Raw genomic sequence first — 23474 nt, forward strand, 5'->3', positions numbered from 1 at the left:
GCATGTTTGCCTGATGAGGGCATCTTGTAAATCACAAATGATCAAATGTTAACAAGTCTTGGGGGTGGATGCAGGAGCATATAAAGAGGGCAAACTACCCCATAGAGCCTCTCCCATATGGACTACTGGACGATTCACATTTCAAGGGGTCTAGATACTATATGCCCCGCCAAAACAGGTAAATAAATGAAAAATAGAGAATATAAACATGAATATTAGCCTTGTAATATATTAATGGATGTGCCCCAAAATTTTCCCAGCCATGTAACTCACCACCTGTATGTAGTATTATCAGATATAATTACAAAAACCAATATGTACCGCGTATTCACCCCGCTCTTACACAAAATATAATATGGCAATAAATTTGAGTCCTCAAAAAAGTCCAAAAAATGTGACTGTATTTTATATCTTTAGGCGCCCATATCTTTAGGAGGGTAATGTGCCACCAAATAGAAGATAAGAGGATCTTCCTCCTTCGCCACTCACAGCCTCTTACCAGAGAATATGACCACAGGTCATGTGGCCAAAAACAACAAGGGGGGAGGAACAGAGAAGACAGGATCAAACAGCCTTTTTACACAATGCAGAGGATTAACCCCTTAGGTTCTACAGATTATAACAAGCATGCTTTACTGCATGTACAGACTGATTTTACTGTTGTAGGTTTAATAGTACATTAAAAGTCTCAATCTCTTTCAGCAGCTGGTATATCCAAAATAAGAGAAGTCAGTGCACATATCTCTGTTACAATGGTGGTCATTGTAAATTGCCTGTTATAATAGTGGACAGTATACCCCCTAACACTGCTAACCAGTATATATACAGTATCCTTGATACATCTGTGGCCACTGTAAATGCATCTGATACTTTGGTAGCCAGTGTAAATCCCCTGTTACATCGGTGGTTACAGTAAATTATAGTTAGTGCAAATGCCCTTGTCACATTGGGGGTAAGTATAAATGCCCCCTTAAAAAGGGGAATGATTATCTTTAGGCTGCTCTCCTAGGAGTGGTGGCTGAAGATGGGCTCTTTGCTCAGGTAGAGACTAGGTATTCAAGTAAGAAAGCACAGTAAGCAGAATGTATTAAGTCCATATTCACATACCTGAATGTCTGCCTGCCTGAAATGTTAGCCTGCCTGAAAAAATACAAACATCCATCTAGTTCAGCCATAAAAAATAAATGAATAAATGTTATAATCCTATACCCACAGTTAATCCAGAGGAAGGAAAAAAACCCAGAAAAGCATGATCCAATTTGCTCCTGCAGGGGAAAAAAATTGTTCCTGATTCCCCGAGAGGCAATCTGATATTCCCTGGATCAACTTTACCTATAAATGTTAGTATCCAGTTATAATCTGTGTATCTAGGAAATAAACCAGGCCTTTTTTAAAGCAATCCACTGAGCTGGCCAAAACCAACTCTTGAGGGAGTCTGTTCCACATTTTCACAGCTCTCACTGTGAAGAAACCTTTCCGTATTTGGAGATTAAATCTCTTTGCCTCCAGACATAAAGAGTGCCCCCTTGTCCTCTGTGATGACCTCAGGGTGAATAACTCTAAACAGAGTTCACTATATGAACCACTGATGTATTTTTACATGTTGATCATATCCTCCCTTAATCTCCTGAATAAATTCAGTTTCTCAAATCTTTCCTCATAGCTGAGCTCCTCCATGCCTCATATCAGTTTGGTTGCCCTTCTCTGTACTTTCTCCAGTTCCTCAATGTTCTTTTTGTGAACTGGTGCCCAAAACTGAACTGCATATTCCAGATGAGGTGTTTCCGATGATTTGTATTGGGGGAAATGATATCTCTCTCTCTCTGGAGTCTATACCTCTCCTAATACAAGAGAGGATTTTGCTCGCTTTGGAAACTGCAGCTTGGCATTGCATGCCATTTTTAAGCTAATGATCTACCAGAACCCCCAGATCCTTCTCCACCATTGATTCCCACAATTGCCCCCCCCCCCAATATGTATGATGCATGCATATTCTTAGCCCCCAAATGCATAACCTTTCATTTGTCAACATTAAACCTAATTTGCCACATAGTTGCCCAATTAAACAGTGCATTGAGGTCGGCTTGTAAGTTGGAGACATCCTGGAAGGACGTTATTCCACTGCACAGCTTGGTGTCATCTACAGAGACTGAAATGGTATGTATAATCTCAGACCCTATATCGTTTATAAATATATTAAAAAGTAAGGGTCTCAACACTGAACCTTGGGGTACACCACTGATGACCCCAGACCATTCAGAGTATGAATCATTAACCACTACTCTCTGAATACGATCTTTTATCCAGTTTTCTATCCATTTACATACTGATTTTTCCAAGCCCGTAGACTTTACCTTACACATTAGCCGTGTGTGGGGAACTGTGTCAAATGCTTTTTCAAAATCCAAGTATACCACGTCCACTGCCATCCCAAAGGTTTTGCTCACCTCCTCATAAAAATAAATCAGATTTGTTTGACAACTTCTGTCTTTCATGAATCCATGCTGTCTGTTTCTTAAAATATTTTTTTCCAACAAGAACTCATCTATGTGGTCTTTTATTAAACTCGTCAGTATCTTCCCAACTATAGAAGTTAAACTAACAGGTCTATAATTACTTGGTAAAGATTTTGACCCTTTTCTAAATATAGGCACCACATTGGTAATATGCCAGTCATTAAAGAGTCCCTAAAAATGAGAAACAATGGCTTTGAAATGACAGAGCTCAATTTATGAAGGACCCTTGGGTGTATGCCATCCAGTCCAGGTGCTTTATTCACCTTTATTATGTCTAAATATTTCTGGACCATGTCAATTTTGAGCCATCGTGGATCATTTGTGTCAATACCATGCCCATTATGGACAAGAGCTCCCCCATGCTCTTTTGTATACACAGAGCTGAAGAAGGTATTTAATAAATGAGCCTTCACTTTGTCCCCAGTCACCCACTCTAGATTATTTTGGAAAGGTCCTAAAGTTGCATCAAAGTTACACTTCAAAGTGCCGCAAATGTTAATGGAGCCTTAATCCTTCTGTTACATTGGTGGTTGGTATTAACTTCCCTGTTACATTGGTCATTGCTTCATTACACAGGTGTTCAGTGAAAGATGGGCCCAGGTACTTGGTCAGTGAAGGCTCCAATATATTGGTGTCACGGGGTATAGGGTGTCTATTCATTGGTGTTAGTTGAATTTCCTTCCTCCATTCATAACTGGTCAGTGTTTAGCTACCTAAAACAAAATGATGGGCAATTCAAAATATTCGTGTTGCCACAAAACAAGAGGGGAAATCTTCCTATGAGAAAACTTGTTCTGGTGACAGCTGTCCGAAAGGGGAATTCCCCTTTTGTAAATATTTCATTCACTTCTTTAATCTTTGAAAAAGCATGTTTCAGTGTGAAACTTCTCAGGGCTCCCCCCTGCTGCTATTCGAGAAATAGGAAACGATGCTGCAGTCCAAACAGGAGTGGCTCCAGACAAAGTTTTTTGAGGGAAAGCTGTGTTGGCGCTGAAAGTATAAGAGGAAAACTGATGCAGGGCCCATTTGTGAGCATGTCCAACTTGCAGGAGTGGTCAAAAGTGGGTGTGACTAAAATTGTATGTTTCTTGATGCTCTATGACCCATGGGGATTACTCTGAAGACCATAGCTATGTCTCTGACTCCCCTCTGCCATTGATTATTAGCTAAGTATAGTTAAATGCAAACACTAACTGAAGTGGTCAGGACTATCTAACATATACAGCACAGCAGTCAGGACTATGTACCAAGCAACATAGAATATGGAGCAAGACAATGGTCAATTGCCTAGAACATATTGTATATAATTCAGAAGAGTTAACAGGAATATGAGGTTTACTTACCAAAAAGCCATGATTCTTTATGTAAGCCACAACTTCAGACAGTCCCGAGAGAATGAACTAGAAAGTTTAAAAATAATTGAACTTGATTATTATTTAAATTAACTTTCACAGTGTCAAAGGAAAGGATGTTCCTGCCTTGAAGCAATGTTAGAACATCTGGCTATCCCTAGTGGCAGTTTGGGACAATCTTCTGACCTTCCTTGACCCTCAGCTGTCCCCTGTCCTGTGAAGCAGTGTGGTGAGGTAGAATGTATTACTCCCCTGCTTTCCTGAGACCAGCCAGAAATCCACAAGGTTTTGGTGATCCATGTCTAAATAATTCTCACGACAACGAATGCTTACATGCTTTCCAAACCTCTGTTAGGTTCCCCTGCCCTTTACAGGAGTAAATCGGTAGAATATGACTACACACCTTCTATTAAAGCATGAAGAATAGTCATGGTGTTATTTTCAGCATATTGCAGGAAGAAAAGGAATCCCAGGGGACTGTACTAATAGCAGTAGTGTCCTCGCCATCAGCAATCACTATGCATTTATCTGGCTGCTGTCTTCTTAATGCTCCAGCCCTTACCAAAAGGACTTGGGTAGGATAGTGTTTACATTGTGGTAACAAAAAACAAACACTTTCTTTCTCTCCACTTTACTTGCAGGGAAGGTGCTAAAGTGTATACAAACCAAAGAACATTGTAGCTTAAGAGGAATACTACAAATGTGGCTCAACCATGTGTTTTTAACACCCCCCAACAACAAATCTAAATGAGCCCTTACTGTCCAAGGGGGACAATGCTCACTCACTGTACTGTACCTATTGTCACCCTAGGACAAGTAAACAGAACCCCTTCACACCCTCTTAATTTCCATAACATGGGGGGGGAACTAGTTCACAGAAGAGAACTGAGAAGAGTGATTCCGATTTCAATCCAATGCAAAGGAATTTGCAAGGACCCCAGATTTCTGGCAGTATTTTTCTTTACTTGCAGGGAATCTACTTAGCTAGAAAATAGAAATCTAATGCAGCCATCCTAATCTAATGCATATACAGTGGGGCAAAAAAGTATTTAGTCAGCCACCAATTGTGCAAGTTCTCCCACTTTAAAAGATGAGAGAGGCCTGTAATTTACATCATAGGTAGACCTCAACTATGAGGGACAAAATGAGAAAAAAAATCCAGACAATCACATTGGCTGATTTGGAAAGAAGTTATTTGCAAATTATGGTGGGAAATAAGTATTTGGTCACTTACAAACAAGCAAGATTTCTGGCTCTCACAGACCTGTACCTTCTTCTTTAAGAGGCTCCTCTGTCCTGCCCTCATTACCTGTATCAATGGCACCTGTTTGAATTTGTTATCAGTATAAAAGACACCTGTCCACAACCTCAAACAGTCACACTCCAAACTCCACTATGGTGAAGATCAAAGAGCTGTTGAAGGACACCAGAAACAAAATTGTAGACCCGCACCAGGCTGGGAAGACTGAATCTGCAATAGGCAAGGAGCTTGGTGTGAACAAATCAACTGTGGGAGCAATAATTAGAAAATGGAAGACATACAAGACCACTGATAATCTCCCTCGATCTGGGGCTCCACGCAAGATCTCACCCCGTGGGGTCAAAATGATCACAAGAACGGTGAGCAAAAATCCCAGGACCACACGGGGGGACCTAGTGAATGACCTGCAGAGAGCTGGGACCAACGTAACAAAGGCTACCATCAGTAACACACTACGCCGCCAGGGACTCAGATCCTTCAGTGCCAGACGTGTCCCCCTGCTTAAGCCAGTACATGTCCTGGCCCGTCTGAAGTTTGCTAGAGAGCATTTGGATGATCCAGAAGAGGATTGGGAGAATGTCATATGGTCAGATGAAACCAAAATAGAACTGTTTGGTAGAAACACAACTCGTCGTGTTTGGAGGAGAGAGAATGCTGAGTTGCATCCAAAGAATACCATACCTACTGTGAAGCATGGGGGTGGCAACATCATGCTTTGGGGCTGTTTCTCCACAAAGGGACCAGGACGACTGATCCATGTACAGAACAGAATGAATGGGGCCATGTATAGTGAGATTTTGAGTGCAAACCTCCTTCCATCAGCAAGGGCATTGAAGATGAAACGTGGCTGGGTCTTCCAACATGACAATGATCCCAAACATACCGCCCGGGCAATGAAGGAGTGGCTTCGTGAGAAGCATTTCAAGGTCCTGGAGTGGCCTAGCCAGTCTCCAGATCTCAACCCCATAGAAAATCTTTGGAGGAAGTTGAAAGTCTGTGTTGCCCAGCAACAGCCCCAAAACATCACTGCTCTAGAGGAAATCTGCATGAAGGAATGGGCCAACATACCAGCAACAGTGTGTGCCAACCTTGTGAAGACTTATAGGAAACGTTTGACCTCTGTCATTGCCAACAAAGGATATATAACAAAGTATTGGGATGAACTTTTGATATTGACCAAATACTTATTTTCCACCATAATTTGCAAATAAATTCTTTCCAAATCAGCCAATGTGATTGTCTGGATTTTTTTTCTCATTTTGTCTCTCATAGTTGAGGTCTACCTATGATGCCAATTACAGGCCTCTCTCATCTTGTTAAGTGGGAGAACTTGCACAATTGGTGGCTGACTGAATACTTTTTTGCCCCACTGTATCTATGAACTGGTAAGCTACAACATATATGTCTTGAGTTTAGATATACATTACTTATGACTCCAACAGACTGTGGGAAGGATTAAAAAAATAATGGGGTGTTCCACTTTTTCTGATAAAAACTTTTATTTAATCCCTAGTGTCTAGTCCTAATTTACATCAACCCAGAATTGCTATCCAGAGGATCCACTCTATAGGCAAAAAGAAAAAACTGTGAAGCTTAGCTATTCCTATTCCCTCAATCTATGCCTTCCAATTGGGAAGCCCATGCCAGTTTTGGACTAATAGAGAACATGAGGGGATCCAGTGACTTTGTTGGTATTTACATAATAAAGCAGCAACTGTTCTATCTATGTACCATTTTATCTTTGTAAGGTACAGTTTAAGATCAAGGTGTTGTCTATGTTTTTATATTCCTGTAAAGGAATCTGTCAGTGCAAAGTGAGAGGTTCTTTTTATAGGCCAGTCCTCACCCACTGATACTTTTGTCATACTTCTATCACCCTTAACTTTTATTGACCCTCTCTCCATGTGACAGCCTGGTGATTTGCTGCTCCAGGCCCAAGCACTGCATCTTGTGAGTAAGGGTAAAAGACCACATACTCCCTCCTACCTTGAAGTACCATACATTTCTGAGGGTGCTGAAGAGAAACTGAGTGAAGGTGCGTAGCATGGATGAATAACAGTGTGTGGAGGGGGGGGGGGGATAAAATAAGCTATCACTTTGTCCTGATCATGAATGGTCAAAGAACCTGTCACGTAGTCCTGATCCTGAATGGTCAACAAACTTGTCACATTGTCCCGATTTTGAATGGCCAAAAACACTCTTACTTTGTCCTGATCCTGAATGGTCAAGGACAATGTCACTTTGTCTTGATCCTAAATGGTCAAGGGAAATCTCACTTTGTCCTAATCTTGAATGGCCAGAGAACTTTGTCTTGATCCTGAATGGTCAAACAACCTATCACTTTGTCCTGATCCTGAATGGTCAAACAACCTATCACTTTGTCCTGATCCTGAATGGTCAAACAACCTATCACTTTGTCCTGATCCTGAATGGTCAAACAACCTATCACTTTGTCCTGATCCTGAATGGTCAAACAACCTATCACTTTGTCCTGATCCTGAATGGTCAAACAACCTATCACTTTGTCCTGATCCTGAATGGTCAAACAACCTATCATTTTGTCCTGATCCTGAATGGTCAAACAACCTATCACTTCGTCCTGATCCTGAATTGTCAAAGTGATCATTTCTCCATGTAAAAGTGATGCAGGTTTTACTCACCGGAATTCCCATCCATATTGGGGCACTTGCAAAAAAAACAGGGAATTCATCTAAATTTGCAGCCAATACAATGGCATGCACTACAACACAGATGACACCCAAGGGAAACTGAGAAACCTGCAACAGTAGAGAAGACAATATTATGGTTTAATATACCGAGTATGGTTTAGGACATATTAAGCATTTATAATAGCCATGGACTGGAGTATTTTCTCTTTTGGTGTACCAATCCTTGCCTCAATTGGTGATCCCATTAAAGTTTTGAATACATTTTTCTCTATAGACAGTATTTCTGGATTCTGTTCTAGACCACCTCCTCCATGCAGTAAGCTGATGGACTCATCTCTCAACTCCCTCTTTGTTCTTTGTCAGGACATGTTTATATAGCATATCTAATAGGGTCCTAGGCTAACCCTCCTTCTCCCATTCTGATCTATACTGCATAGATAATTATAAAGGATTGTCTCCCAATGGCTTCCACATATCTGATGATCTGAGTGCAGGATGGGGACGAGGGAGAAGCAGGTGCCCAGGGTGCAGTGTGAATGCCGACACACCTACTGGATGATCTCCCTACAGTGTTTGGGGAGGTACAAGAGCCTGCTGGGTGTTCACGATTATTACAGCAACAAAAGTAAGACATGGAAGATGGTGAAGCATTTAGGGAGGAGGGTTGCATGCAGAGGTCAGAACTGAAAATGACGTGGATAGGGGATGCAGAGGTAAGCAGCTGTGGAAGAAGGCTGAACTCTGCACTCGGTATGCAGCACACTTCTAAATGCTGCACTTTGTACATAGTGCACCTCCGAACTCTGCACATAGCTCACCCTTGAACTGTGCACTCTATGTGTAAACTCCCCCAAACTCTGCACTCTGCACATAATGCACTCCTGGTATTTAATACCCCGTTAAGACCCTCCCACTGTTAGTGAAATTTGATCACACCCATTGTTTGGAGGGTGTGTATGTAGGGAAGGGGGTTTTTGAGGGATCGTGGTTGAGTTCCTGAACCTATTTTCTGACCAAAAAAGCTCAGATTGCGAGTATTATTATAACTATTGTTATTCATATTATAACTTTTAATATTATCAGAGCTCTCAAAGGGTAATCTCCATCCTGCACACCACATTCTGCACCTTGTAAGTCATCCTTGACTATATTTAAGGACACCCATTTAAGCCACACCCAATATTTTCCGTAACTTAAACCACGCCCACTTTTTCGTGGTAGCACACTTCTTTCTTGTAAAGCCATGCCCACAATAAATTAATACCCCACCCTTAATTAAAGTAATCCCCCTTCTATAGTGGCAAAATAAGGTGTCCCTAAAAGCTGGCATGTTGGCAACTATGACTGCTGTGCTTCAGGATTGGATGATGTTATCTGGAGACGAAGCCATCTCCTGCAAACCTCAGCCAATCTGGGAAGAAGAGTTATCCAGCCAATGAGGTGCTGCGAAAGCCATGCTGCGTGCAACATCACTTTCTCCCAGCTCCCCAGTCAGGTTTTTTTTTGGGTGGGGGGTGCAAGTAGCTCATCTTGCCTAGGGCACAAAATAGTCTAGTACCGCCCCTGGGTGGAGGGTTGTCAATCTTGAGATTGTGCAAGTGGCAAACGGAAGCCTTCTGATGCGAGGTGGGAATGGAAATTCTTACTGGGTAATACACCACTGTCACTGTCTTAGCAATACTTTTTTCAAACATACATCTCTAAAGCCAAAAAATTGAGCTTGACTGGAAACAAGTCAGTAACCCAATAGATGAGTCGGCATTCCCAGGGATGCTCACTATTAGTGATCTTCATGTATTTGCTGCCACTAGTTGTCTTACCCCAAGTACTACAGGTAGCGCAGTAGTCTTCACATAGGACGTAGGTGGCATTGGTGCTGTAGGTGGTGCCTCACTCGGTATCTTACCCAACGTATTGGGACGGTCCCAGAAGTCCCAGTAAATTCCTTGTGATATGTTAATATTGATCAATGATCCCCCTGCAGCTTTGTAAGGTATCTTCCCATCCTTGGTTTTGGTTAAACTGAATGACATCCTGGAAACTTAGAAATAAATATTGTGAATAATGTATAATTGCACCTCTGAGTGAGATTGCAAGCTAAAACAGTATACACATCACACCACTATATATTGTTTACATTTTTCACTTTGTCACCAGTCAATGATTTTACCATTTTTAACACCTTCTATGGAGATGAGCAAAATTGTGAGTTAATGTTTCCAGAATTTCAAAGGAAATCTTGAGAGTTTGGATAAAATTCACTATTTTCTTGTTCAAACATTTTACTAATTTTCAGATCTTAGGACAATCCATGTACATATACAGGAAAACATTTTGTCCTACGGGAAAGGGGGAGTATCAGATAAAAACATGTTACAAGGAACCATGGAAAAATATGAAGGGATACAATGGTAAAAGGGAAGGTAAAATCTGAGTATGTAACAGACCAGGGAGCACTGATCCCAGAAACCATATGAAGGTTTCACTTGAGGCGAAGAGAGGGAGACAGAAGTGAGTAGAAAAGAAGGGGGAAAAATAGAAGAGACTTAAAGAAGGAATAGAGGAGAGAAAGAAAGGATGTGTGACTTCCAGAAGGGAATATATAATCTCGGGACCATATCAGTGTATAACTAGGCATATAGGATTGCCACAATGTGGGATTACGGGAAGTCAAGGAAGGAGCGACGAATCATCAAAGTTCGGTGGGAGGAAACAGTCCACCCATGGGGTCCAGATCGACAGAAACCTAAGAACATAATCTAGGATGGTGGCTTCCACTTTGGCATGAATCTTAGCTTGTGTAACCTTGTTCCTGACTGCCAGAATACACAAAGATGGAGACTTCCACAATTTGGCCACAATCTGTTTAGCTGCAGTGGTGACTTGCAAGAAGATTTTAAATTGGGATTTGGCGATAGAGGGAGGGTGCAGATTTAAGAGGGCTGCAATTGGTTCCGGCGGTATTGACTTTATAAAGAGCAGGGATAACATATTAAAAGGTTCGGCCCAAAAGGCTTGGTCTACCGGACAGGTCCACTAGACATGAAAATAAGTTCAAATTTCACCATTTTGGTAAAATGTGTTAAAGGCAAGCAAAATTAAGTTGTTGATTGTTTTAGACTGCAATGGGATTTAAATGGCACCTGAGGATTCAAAAGCTCTTTAACCTATCCTGGACATGTTCTGTGAAAAACAGTCCCTAATTAGCTTCATTATTTGACTTTTTAATAAATGTTTAAAATGTCAGTGGAAAAAATGTAAAATAAAAAAGTAAGCAATAGTACACAAACAATGATCAAATACATAACAATTAGAAAAAAAATGATTGATAAGCATGGGCAAACCAACAACGGTCACAGTTACAATATCAGCGCACTGTATAATTACCAATCAGGAGAAGTGGGTAGGCATAAATGGTGTAAAAGTGCCTAATCAGGATAAACAGTAGCTATACCACCCACAACACTGATTAAGCAACATGTGAAACTTATTTAGCAAAGACAAAATTAGGTTGTCAGCTAGTCCTAATGGCTGTGATGCTACAGTAGACCTAGACTGGTTGAGTGAGCCCAGTCAGTGTTAAACAGCTTAACCACTTGCCATCCTGAGGATTTACCCCCCTTCCTGATCAGGCCTCTTTTTGCTATTCAGTGCTGCACTATTTCAACTGATAATTGCGCGGTCATGCAATGCTGTACCCAAACAAAATGTATTTCCTTTTTTTCACACAAATAGAGCTTTATTTTGGTGGTATTTGATCACCTGTGCGCTTTTTATTTTTTGTGCTATAAACAAAAACAAACTGAAAATTTTGAAAAAAAACAATTTTTTAATTTTGCTATAAAAAATATATAGTAAACTCAAAGTTAGTCATAAATGTAGGCCAAAATGTATTCTGCTACATTTTTGGTAAAAAAAATCCCAATTAGTGTATATTGATTGCTTTGTGTGAAAGTTATAGCGTCTACAATCTATGGTATAGATACTGCAATTTACAACATTTTTTCTATACAGCGCTGCACTAGTTTAACTGACAATTGCTCGGTCATGCAATGCTATACATAAATGAAATTTATGTCCTTTGTTTCACACAAATAGAGCTTTCTTTTGGTGGTATTTGATCACCTGTGCGAAATATCGCACTATAAACAAAAAAGACCAAAAATTGTGAAAAAAAAATATCCAAAAAACTCAAATGTTTTCATAAATTTAGGCCAAAATGTATTCTGCTACATGTTTTTGGCAAAAAAAAATTCCAATAAGTGTATATTGATTGCTTTGTGTGAAAGTTATAGCATCTACAATCTATGGTATAGATAATGGAATTTACACAGCTTTTACTTTCAGACTGCCTATCACATTTCTTGAGGTGCTAAAATACCAGGATAGTACAAACACCCCAAAATGACCCCTTTTCGGAAAGTAGACACCCTAAGCTATCTGCTGAAAGGCATATTAATTCTATGGAAGATTTTTTTTTTTCCACAAGTTTTTGGAAAATGACAAAAACTTTTTTTTTCTTTTTTTTTGTTTACACAACGTTGTCACTTAAATGATATATTGCTCACACAAGCCATGTGTATATGTGGAATTACACCCCAAAATACATTCTGCTACTTGTATACCGAGTATGAGGATACCTGTAAGGGAATTCCTGTGAGACGGCTGGCTAATAGAAATGTGCATGCGCACAGAAATATCCGCAGAATTGTGACCAGACGTGCGCATACAATCGTGCACAAGCACGTACACAAACAGTGAATATTGGCTCCAGAAGGACTATTTAAATTATTCTTCTGCCTGTGTTTAGTGCTGATTGGTCTTCAGCCGTTTCCCTGTGTCCTGCTGTATTCCTGCATGATCCCCTTGTTGCTGACCCAGCTTGTTCCTGACCTGACTCTGATTCCTCTCCTGCCTTGTTGCTAGTTCCTGACCCTGGCTCTGTTCCTGACTTTGGCTTGCTTATGATTTGGTATCTCGATGCCCGCCCCTTGATGACCCTGGCTATTCCTGTAACCTTGCTCCTGTCTCCGATCCCAGCTTCCTGTCCTTCTCTTTTGCCCACCTGGCTGTCTTTTATACCAGATCTGCACACTATAAACTGTTCCTGCTTCAAGCCAGCTGGGAGAGCTTACACGTCACTTATCCTGATCCGGTTGTGCAAGCAGAGCGCCCTTTTAACCCCGGTGGAATTCCGAAACATCGCTACCGTTCCTGAACCGAAGGTTTGTCAGTCTCTTCAGGACTCCAGCTGCAAGCTCTTCAGGAAACACCTACTGGAACTCTTGTTCCCCTCTGTTCCACTTCCAGCGGGGTCAGGGCTAGTGACACAAGTGAGGCTGACCTCGTCATTTCATTCTCCTATCAGGTACATGACAATACCACATGTGTGAGACTTTTTGGCAGCCTAGCTACATACAGGAGCCTGAAATCCAATGAGCACTTTGAAAGCCTGAAGGTGCGTTACTTCCTCATTTCACTTCCTCACTACCTATCACAGTTTCGGAAGCCCTGAAATGCCAGGATAGCACCAAATCTCTCCAAATGACCCCTTTTTGGAAATTAGACACCCCAAGGAATTTAAAAAAAAGGCATGGTGAGTATTTGGCTCGTAGCTTCTGATTTCTTAGACTATAGAGATGATTGACACCATTCCGGTCTCCAATCAGCTCTATGGTCAGCTGGCAGAAACACCGGCTGCATTCTCAGGTTCCCCTGATGGCACGAGACTGCCCGAGAAGGCCGTGGGGGAGGGGGCATCTTCTCCAACTGCTTGTAAAAACAATCCTGCAGCTAATTAGCCACTAGGATTGCTTTTACATGAAAACCGATCGCCGGCTGAAAACGATACCAGGATGATGCCTACAGCTGCATACCTGCTATAACCACTCAAAGTCCAGTGTCAGGAATGGACTCACCAATAGTGGTGGGACTCACCTGCCTTGTGGGTTGCAGTGCCAGGACTGGCCAGCGGGTGCTCTCAGCAACCAGAGGCTCACTCCTGCAGTTAGCCAAAACACCTGAGGCTGATTGCAGGAGGTGCATATAAGGAATGGCCAGACTTGCAATCAGGGCCTTGATGTATGTTTCCCAAGAGCCCCTGTACCTGCATCCTGTCTGCTTCCTGTCTGATCCTGCTTGATCCCTGACTCTGATTGAACTCCGCCTGTCCTGACCTCTGCTATTCCTGACCACTCTCCAATCTGCTCCTTTGGTACCTTGTCTGCCTGATTGTTCCTGACCCGGCCCATCTGACTACGCTCTGCCTGCTCCTTTGTACCTTGCCTGCCCGTTTGCTACCAACCTGGCCTGCCCGACTACGCTTAGTATTGTTCTTTTGTTATCTGTTGGGGGTTTTGGTTTGGTTTGTTTGCACTGTGTTTATGTTTAGTCTTGCACTGCGTTTATGTATTGTTTAGTCTTAAATTATACTGTTTATACTATATCTAAAGCCTGCATTTCCCTGTGTCAGTCCACACACCTCTGGTCATACCCGGAGCCCTGACATTACACCAAGGCCAATCCTGACCAGAAGTGGCTGCACAGGGAAGCCATCTTGGCTTATTGTTGCTGGGAAGGATGAATCTTGATGAGGTGGTGTATTTGTCTCTGCTAGTGTTGGATGACAGAGATTATGCTTATCAGACTCTGAAGGAGTATACCAGGGATCAACTACTAGAGTGCATAAGGATCACTCATTGCCTAGTAGATCAGGGCACAGAGTTCTCTGAGATGCAACCATTGATTCAGGTTTGTGCAGAGTTGGTTTCATCTGGTACTCCCGAAAGCAGGGATGAATTTTTGCCACTATTTAGTGCCGACCAGGTAGAGTCCCTGGAATGGTTATTAGAGGATGATGTGGATTACTTTCTGGAGCGTTATTCTGCATGTTCACAACAGGTACTAAGAGACTGTATAAACGCAGTGCAGTCTTTGACCAGACAGGCTTTGTGTAAGCTGAGCTTTGTTCAACCCATACTGCAGACATGGTCAGACTTGTTGCACCCAGCCTCAGTCAGCTTGCAACGTCATTCCTCTGCTCAAGGCACTCTTCCTGCATCCCTGACAGCACCCCCAGTGACGGCCCAGTATACTCTGCTAACTACCACATATCAGTCCCCTGCTCCCACTCGCTGCACCTATCCTTTCTTTAACCCTGTAAAGAAGTCCTCTGTAGCAACTGCTCCCTCCTTTGTTCCATCCCCCAGCTCTTCTCTGCCTACAGCTGCTCTATCCACTTACAAACCTGCGCTTACTTCCTGTGCTCCAATAACTAAAACCAGGAAAAAGCGAAAATTCTTTCCAACCAGTACCATCCTGCCAGTATCCAAACCGGTCAGCCTGCCGTCTGAGAACCCACCTTCCGTGGTTCAGCCTGATGCCCCAGCACCCGCAATTCAGCCTGATACCCTGATGCCTGATGACCCAGTGTACGCTACCCAGTCTGATGGTTCTACCCAGCCTGATGGTTCTACCCAGCCTGATGTTCCTACCCAGCCTGTTGAACTGATCGAGCCAGATGACCTGTTGCCAGATGACCCGGTGCCCGCTGTCAAGCCAGATGACCCGGTACCCGCTGTCGAGCCAGACGATCCAATGCCTGATGACCCGGTGCCCGCTGTCGAACCAGATGACCCGGTGCCCGCTGTCGAGCCAGATGACCTGTTGCCAGATGACTCGGTGCCCGCTGTTTTGCCAGATGACTCGTTGCCCGCTGTTTTGCCAGATGACTCTATGCCCGCTGTCTTGCCAGATGACCCGATGCCCGCTCTCTTGCTTGATGACCCGATGCCCGCTGTCTTGCTTGACGACCCGATGCCCGCTGTCTTGCCAGATGACCCGGTGCCCACTGTTTTGCCAGATGACTCGGTGCCTGCTATCTTGCCAGATGACTTGGTGCCCGCTGTCTTGCCAGATGACTCGGTGCCCGCAATCTTGCCAGATGACTCGGTGCCCGCTGTCTTGCCAGATGACTCGGTGCCCGCTGTCTTGCCAGATGACTTGGTGCCCGCTGTCTTGCCAGATGACTCGGTGCCCGCAATCTTGCCAGATGACTCGGTGCCTGCAGTCTTGCCAGATGACTCGGTGCCCGCTGTCTTGCCAGATGACTCGGTGCCCGCTGTCTTGCCAGATGACTTGGTGCCCGCTGTCGAGCTTGACGACCCGATGCCCGCTGTTTTGCCAGATGACTCGGTGCCCGCAGTCTTGCCAGATGACTCGGTGCCAGCAGTCGTGCCAGATGACTCGGTGCCCGCTGTCGAGCTTAAAGACCCAATGCCCGCGGTCTTGCCAGATGACTCGGTGCCCGCTGTCTTGCCAGATGACTTGGAGCCCGCTGTCTTGCCAGATGACTCGGTGCCCGCTGTTTTGCCAGATGACTCGGTGCCCGCTGTCTTGCCAGATGACTCGGTGTCTGCTGTCTTGCCAGATGACCCGATGCCCGCTGTCTTGCCAGATGACCCGGTGCCCGCTGTTTTGCCAGATGACTCGGTGCCCGCTGTCGAGCTTGACGACCCGATGCCCGCTGTTTTTCCAGATGACTCGGTGCCCGCTGTCTTGCCAGATGACTCGGTGCCCGCAGTCTTGCCAGATGACTCGGTGCCCGCTGTCTTGCCAGATGACTCGGTGCCTGCTGTCGAGCTTAAAGACCCGATGCCTGCTGTTTTGCCAGATGACTCAGTGCCCACGGTCTTGCCAGATGACTCGTTGCCCGCTGTCTTGCCAGATGACTCAGTGCCCGCTGTCGAGCTTGACGACCCGATGCCCGCTGTTTTGCCAGATGACTCGGTGCCTGCTGTCGAGCTTGACAACCCGATGCCCGCTGTTTTGCCAGATGACTCGGTGCCCGTGGTTTTGCCAGATGACTCAGTGCCCGCTGTCTTGCCAGATGACTCGGTGCCCGCTGTCTTGCCAGATGACTCGGTGCCTGCAGTCTTGCCAGATGACTTGGAGCGCGCTGTCTTGCCAAATGACTCTGTGCCTGCTGCTCCGCCTGGTGGCCTGGTGCCCGCTGCTCTGCCTGGTGGCCCGGTGCCCGCTGCTCCGCCTGGTGGCCCGGTGCCTGCTGCTCTGCCTGGTGGCCCGGTGCCCAGTCAGATGTGCCTCTGTCTGGTGCCCAGCCTGATGTGCCTCTGTCCGGTGCCCAGCTTGATGTGCCTCTGTCCGGTGCCCAGCTTGATGTGCCTCTGTCCGGTGTCCAGCCTGATGTGCCTCTGTCCGGTGTCCAGCCTGATGTGCCTCTGTCCGGTGCCCAGCCTGATGTGCCTCTGTCCGGTGCCCAGCCTGATGTGCCTCTGTCCGGTGCCCAGCCTGATGTGCCTCTGTCCGGTGCCCAGCCTGATGTGCCTCAGTCCGGTGCCCAGCCTGATGTGCCTCCGCCCGGTGCCCAGCCTGATGTGCCTCTGTCCGGTGCTCAGCCTGATGTGCCTCCTTCCGGTGCCCAGCCTGATGTGCCTCCGTCCGGTGCCCAGCCTGATGTGCCTCTGTCCGGTGCCCAGCCTGATGTGCCTCTGTCCGGTGCCCAGCCTGATGTGCCTCAGTCCGGTGCCCAGCCTGATGTGCCTCCGCCCGGTGCCCAGCCTGATGTGCCTCTGTCCGGTGCTCAGCCTGATGTGCCTCCTTCCGGTGCCCAGCCTGATGTGCCTCCGTCCGGTGCCCAGCCTGATGTGCCTCCGTCCGGTGCCCAGCCTGATGTGCCTCTGCCCGGTGTACCAGTCCTTGATATCCCGCCAATTACCGGATCCGGGCGGTGGAACATTTTGCCCATTTAGGACGGTTTGGAGCGTCCTGAGGCCGCTCCTTGAGGGGGGGGGGGGTACTGTCAGGAATGGACTCGCCAATAGTGGTGGGACTCACCTGCCTTGTGGGTTGCAGTACCAGGACTGGCCAGCGGGTGCTCTCAGCAACCAGAGGCTCACTCCTGCCGTCAACCAAAACACCTGAGGCTGATTGCAGGAGGTGCATATAAGGAATGGCCAGACTTGCTATCAGGGCCTTGGTGTATGTTTCCAAAGAGCCTCTGTACCTGCATCCTGTCTGCTTCCTGTCTGATCCTGCTTGATCCCTGACTTTGATTGAACTCCGCCTGTCCTGACCTCTGCTATTCCTGACCACTCTCCAGTCTGCTCCTTTGGTACCTTGTCTGCCTGATTGTTCCTGACCCGGCCCGTCTGACTACGCTCTGCCTGCTCCTTTGTACCTTGCCTGCCCGTTTGCTACCGACCCGGCCTTCCCGACTACGCTTAGTATTGTTCTTTTGTTATCTGTTGGGGGTTTTGGTTTGGTTTGTTTGCACTGTGTTTATGTTTAGTCTTTCACTGCGTTTATGTATTGTTTAGTCTTAAATAAATTATATTGTTTATACTATATCTGAAGCCTGCGTTTCCCTGTGTCAGTCCACAGACCTCTGGTCATACCCGGAGCCCTGACATCCAGTGATGTACCAGTACGTCGCTGGTCCTTGTTGGGTGTATATGCTATGTTCTTTTTTGTGGGCTAAATGAAAAAAAGAGAAGGAATCTCTGCTAGAAAAAGTGTGTGGTATGCCCACCATTTGAATATACTGCCCTGCATCCACTCACTTCTAATGGTGGGTCAAAAAATACTATAAAATATACTACAAATATATATTGACTATTGTAACTCCCTCCTCATTTGCCTACTTCATCGCAGGCTATCCCCTCTTCAGTCCATCATGAATGCTGCTGCCAGACTCATACACCTTACTAACCATTCTGTATCTGCCACCCCTCTCTGCCAGTCCCTCCACTGGCTTCCCATTGCCCAACGGATAAAATTCAAAACACTAACAATAACATATAAAGCCATGTATAACTCTGCCCCAAATTACATCACCAATCTTGTCTCTAAATATCACCCAAACCGTACTCTCCGCTCCTTGCAAGACCTCCTACTCTCTAGCTCCCTTGTCTCCTCCTCCCATGCTCGTCTCCAGGACTTTTCCAGAGCTTCCCCCATCCTCTGGAACTCTCTACCCCAATTTATCAGACTGTTGCCTACTCTGCTCACTTTTAGGCAATCTCTGAAAACCTATCTCTTCAGGGAAGCCTATCCTGCCCTCAGCTAATACTGGAATCTCCTACTCTTCCAACCAGTCCATCCCCCACAGTTACTACCTTTTGTACCACTAGCCCCTCCCTCCTAGATTGTAAGCTCCAAGGAGCAGGGCCCTCAAATCCCTCTTGTATTGAACTGTAATTTTGCTATATTGTCTCCCGTTATATTGTAAAGCGCTGAGCAAACTGTTGGTGGTATATAAATCCTGTATAATAATAATATTCCAAAGAATAGGGGCCATTCACCGACTGGCCACCCCAGGCCCCCATGCTCCAGCATATATGCTCTTTTTTTAACTGCGGTTAAAAAGTCTCATCCAACAGCACTGCCCACACTGACTTATGTATGTTCTTAGAGCAAGACCCTGTTGCTGTCAGAATAAACAAGTCGTTGCTCCAGCTGAATGACATCTTCATTTCTCAAGAAGGTTTTTTCCCCCTTTCTAACACATGCGCCAATTCCAAGATTGTACAAATGTCTAAATAGTGGCACGCTTGAATAAAAATTGTCCACGTCTAAGTGGTATCCCAAATGGAAAAAGGATGACACCAAGTCCCAAGCTATCTTGCCACTGCTCCCCATGTAGTATGGGCATTCAGGGGGCTCCACGTGACTATCTTTTCCCTCGTAAATCTAAAACTTATATGTATAGCCTGTTGTCCTCTCACAGGTCTTATACATCTTGATCCCATATCTGGCATGCTTGTTGGGGAGAAATTGTTTGAATGGAAGGCAGCCAGAAAAATTAATGAGGAACTCATTAATGCAGATGCTTTTGCTGGGGAGTATAGACATCTGCAAATTTTTGGTTAAGGTGATTTATGAGGGGCCGAATTTTGTGGAGCCGGTCAAATTCAGGGTTACCCCAAGGACGACAGAGTGTGTTGTCATTGAAATGCATAAAACACATTATACTCTCATATCTATGCCTGGCCATGGCAGAAGAGAACACGGGCATATGAAGAACCGGATCTGTGGAGCAATACAACTGCAATTCATTTTTTTTAGTAATGCCCATTTTGAGGGTTAGGCCCCAAAAAATGTAAATTCGGAAACTGTAATGGGTTTCCATGCGAGAATGGTCTGGGAAGGTTTGAATTTGGGTTGGCGGCGATAAACTGTTGTGCATATAAATTGCTTTGATCCACAATCAATGCATACAGATCGTCCGTGAAAAACAGCTCCAAAAAATCAAGGGGAGTATTTAAATTTGCTGTTTCCACCTGAATTCCAGGTTGGGTAGTAATGGGGGAAGTATGGGTGCTGCAGAATTTGTGGGCTACCAATCGAGATTTGCAAGCAATCCAGAAGGATACTAGGGGCTCTATGGGCCTGTGTGTGAATTCTTGGTGGCTGCGGGACAATTTACCTGCAAGTGCTAATAGAGATCAGGCCTAATTCTGCGATCACTGTGGTTTTGTGTGCAATGTATCAAGTGACAGTGATCTACTGACACTGCACTTGCTGGGGGAGAAGGGGGGGGGGCTAAGCTTAGGGGCTAAACGCAGGTGTTGGTAGGTGTCGGGGCTGATCCCGCTAACGCTGCGTTTTTGGGGACACTATACTAATGTGAACGCTGGTATAGTGCTGATCTGGTCAAAGATATTGATCCATTAAGACACTATACTAGCATTGGAGGTTTATTGTGTATGTGAGCGTGTTCCTTGCAATCAAGGTGTTAAATCTGATTACTGGTGTACTGACGAGCAATCTGACACGAGCTGGGAGGGGTGTGAAAACTGCGGAAGCGCGACTCACGTATATATACGTGATTTTGCGCACTCGTGCTGTCCTGTAGCAGTATTTCTACAATAGGGCGGCACGGAAGTGGTTAATCTAAAGCCAGCCATACATACATGGGTCGAATTCCGAAAGAATTTTCATTTGAAAATCTTTTCTAAGAATTTACATTTGAATTTCACACCATCAGTGGGCCACAGTATTGGCCGCTTTTTGAGAAACTGTCGAAACTGAGTGATCGGGCATGTTGGAAATTTTTAAAAAAGCTAATTAATTTCTAATCAATGATGGAAGAATCGTGCGAGAAATGTAATTGAAAAAGAAATGAACACCTCATCCTTTAAAACCAAACAAGTATTAATTACACAGGTTTTGTGTAAGGTGGTAATTTAACTAATTTAGTGCCTTATCTGCATTAAATTATCCTCAAAACCTGTGTAATCAATATGTGTTCGGCTTTAAAGAGATGAGGTGGCAACTCTAGCTGTGACCTGGAAAGAAAAAAAGTCTTGGCCACAAAAATTATTTTCTGTAGCAACATGAGGTGAAATTAAAAGCTTGGTTGGTCGAAACTTCGAAATCAATGGTGGCACCATTGGATTACTAAAAGCACAAAATTTCCAATTTTCTAAAGAAATTTTGTTCAGAATTCAACATCTGGAATATGCAGTTCAGTTTTGGGCACCAATTCACAAAAAGAACATTGGGGAACTGGAGAAAGTACAGAGAAGGGCAACCAAACTGATAAGAGGCATGGAGGAGCTCAGCTATGAAGAAGAGGAGATGAAGGGGGGGATATGATCACCATGTATAATACATAAGGGGGGATATGATCTCCATGTATAAATACATCAGTGGTTCATATAGTGAACTCGGTGTAGAGCTATTCACCCTGAGGTCATCACAGAGGACAAGAGGGCACTCTTTACGTCTGGAGGAAAAGAAATTTAATCTCCAAACACGAAAAGGTTTCTTCACAGTGAGAGCTGTGAACATGTGGAATAGACTCCCTCAAGAGTTGGTTCTGGCCAGCTCAGTGGATTGCTTTAAAGAAGGCCTGGATTCTTTATTGGATACACAGAATATAATTGGATACTAACATTTATAGGTAAAGTTGATCCAGGGAATATCCGATTGCCTCTCGGGGGATCAGGAAGGAATTTTTTCCCCTGCAGGAGCAAATTGGATCATGGTTTGCTGGGTTTTTTGCCTTCCTCTGGATGAACTGTGGGTATAGGATAATAACTTTTTTTTTATTTTTATGGTTGAACTAGATGGACTTTTGTCTTTTTTCAGCCAGACTAACTATGTAACTATGTTGCAAAGGAACTTGCCACTTTTGCTTTACTCAAGTATATACTTGTTTGTTGGCTTCTTAACTCTTTCTCCCCCACCTCTGAGGATTTTCCCTTCAATGTCAGTGATCTCCAATGTGCTAGTGAAGACTGTGTTCAGGCCTAATACTTGGACTACCCATATCCACTTATCTACAGAGTGTGAGCTGGCCCAAATAGAGCTTAATCCATCACCATAGGATTAGGATTCCCTGCAGTCAAGCCCCTCTCTAGTTATAACTCCCCTCCCACCAGTAAGTCCTCTGGGTACATTCAGCTATTTAGTATCTGCCATTCTCTGCATATTCAAGCATTATTGTTCATTACTGTTTGCTTTTGTTATGCTAAAGCACTTAATTACCTGGAGTTCCATCCAGCCAGCCATGGATGCTGTCCCAGGGTTTGGCTGATTAACACCTTCAAATCCATTGTTTTGCTTTGGTCAATACAGATGTCTGTTGTGTTCAGTTTACATTGTGTCTGTGGTTCATTTAAAGGGGTACACAACATGCCAGAACCTAGAGTGTCAAAAGGGCTGAGTCAGGGCAGCACAGGAGGACGAGCGATATCCACCTGTCCTTATGGGGTAGCACTGCTTATCATACACCAATATATAATGTGCAAATTCCTGTGCCTTCAAATAAACTTGTTATACATGCTGTGTTACAATCAGAAATCCATGTGGCAAAGTATTTGTTCAAAATTAAATGTAATGTCCTGTGTGATTTAATCTTCTCTCTTCTTCCTTATTTGTGCTATGGTTCTCCTTATTAGTGCTTATCATACCACCCCTGTATGTAAAAACACTTACCAGATTTTGTTGACCCCTTAAACAGTAAATGGATCTATTAGAACTCTCTTTAACAAATAAAGATTCCTCTCCCTCCACCTTCTTCTCTCCACAGACCAGTCAGATGGTGTGTTAGCCACTTGTTACAGCACCAGGATATCAAAAGCCTTTCATTTCCTCGTCCTCCCCTCCAGTGTATTACCACTAGAAATGAAACAAAATATACAATATGACTTTTATCAACCTTACTTAAAATGTAACTAGGAAGTTCAACCCTTTCTGCACCAAAAGATACCTGTACATCTTCTATATATCTGGTGACACTCTTAAATTCTATAATAGATATACTCACATTTGAAATAGTCTCGGTTGTTATTATGTTCTTTCAAATGGTGGCTTACATGTACCTGTGTTTGTGCCTCTTGTTGTCTTCCTGGAATAAAAAATGTAGAGATTGCAGAGGCGGAGAAGGAAGGAAACCACTATTTTCTCAGGTGTCAGATATCTGAGCTTTTTAGTTAAAATCTTCCTACTTCCTCTTTTGTTAGGATTTTCCAGCCAGTTTACTTTAGACTTGCATTTGAATAATAATACTGTGTCTAAGACATTGTATTTTCTATAATAAAAAGGTGAAAAATGACAAAGCCACACAAAATGCCATATGAACAAAATCTAAGATTCAGGCAGTGTTGGTCTCATAGATCTGAGAGGTGAGACTAAAAAAAAGATCCATTAA

General features: G+C 44.2%; 1 protein-coding gene across 4 annotated transcripts in view; it reads right to left on the minus strand.

Annotated features, from left to right (window-relative positions):
• The window catches only part of LOC149452176 (uncharacterized), a 67684-nt gene extending 44455 nt beyond the window's left edge, over window positions 1-23229 (minus strand). For 3 of the 4 annotated variants that reach the window (XM_089689711.1, XM_089689710.1, XM_089689708.1), the window contains exons 1-5: window positions 23091-23182; window positions 22760-22942; window positions 9619-9839; window positions 7790-7906; window positions 3860-3916 (exon numbers count right to left, since the gene is read on the minus strand). In XM_089689711.1, coding sequence (XP_089545837.1) covers window positions 3860-3916; window positions 7790-7906; window positions 9619-9831 — 387 coding nt within the window. In that variant the 5' untranslated portion in view covers window positions 9832-9839; window positions 22760-22942; window positions 23091-23182. Of the gene's footprint in view, window positions 1-3859; window positions 3917-7789; window positions 7907-9618; window positions 9840-22759; window positions 22943-23090 lie in introns of all 4 variants that reach the window. The other variant, XM_089689709.1, reaches the window with a different exon arrangement.
• Between the last annotated feature and the right edge of the window lie 245 nt (window positions 23230-23474).

Source organism: Staurois parvus, unplaced genomic scaffold (genome assembly GCF_062004578.1).
Source record: "Staurois parvus isolate SC_StPar_1 unplaced genomic scaffold, SC_StPar_1.0 ptg000493l, whole genome shotgun sequence".
Lineage (NCBI taxonomy): Eukaryota > Metazoa > Chordata > Amphibia > Anura > Ranidae > Staurois > Staurois parvus.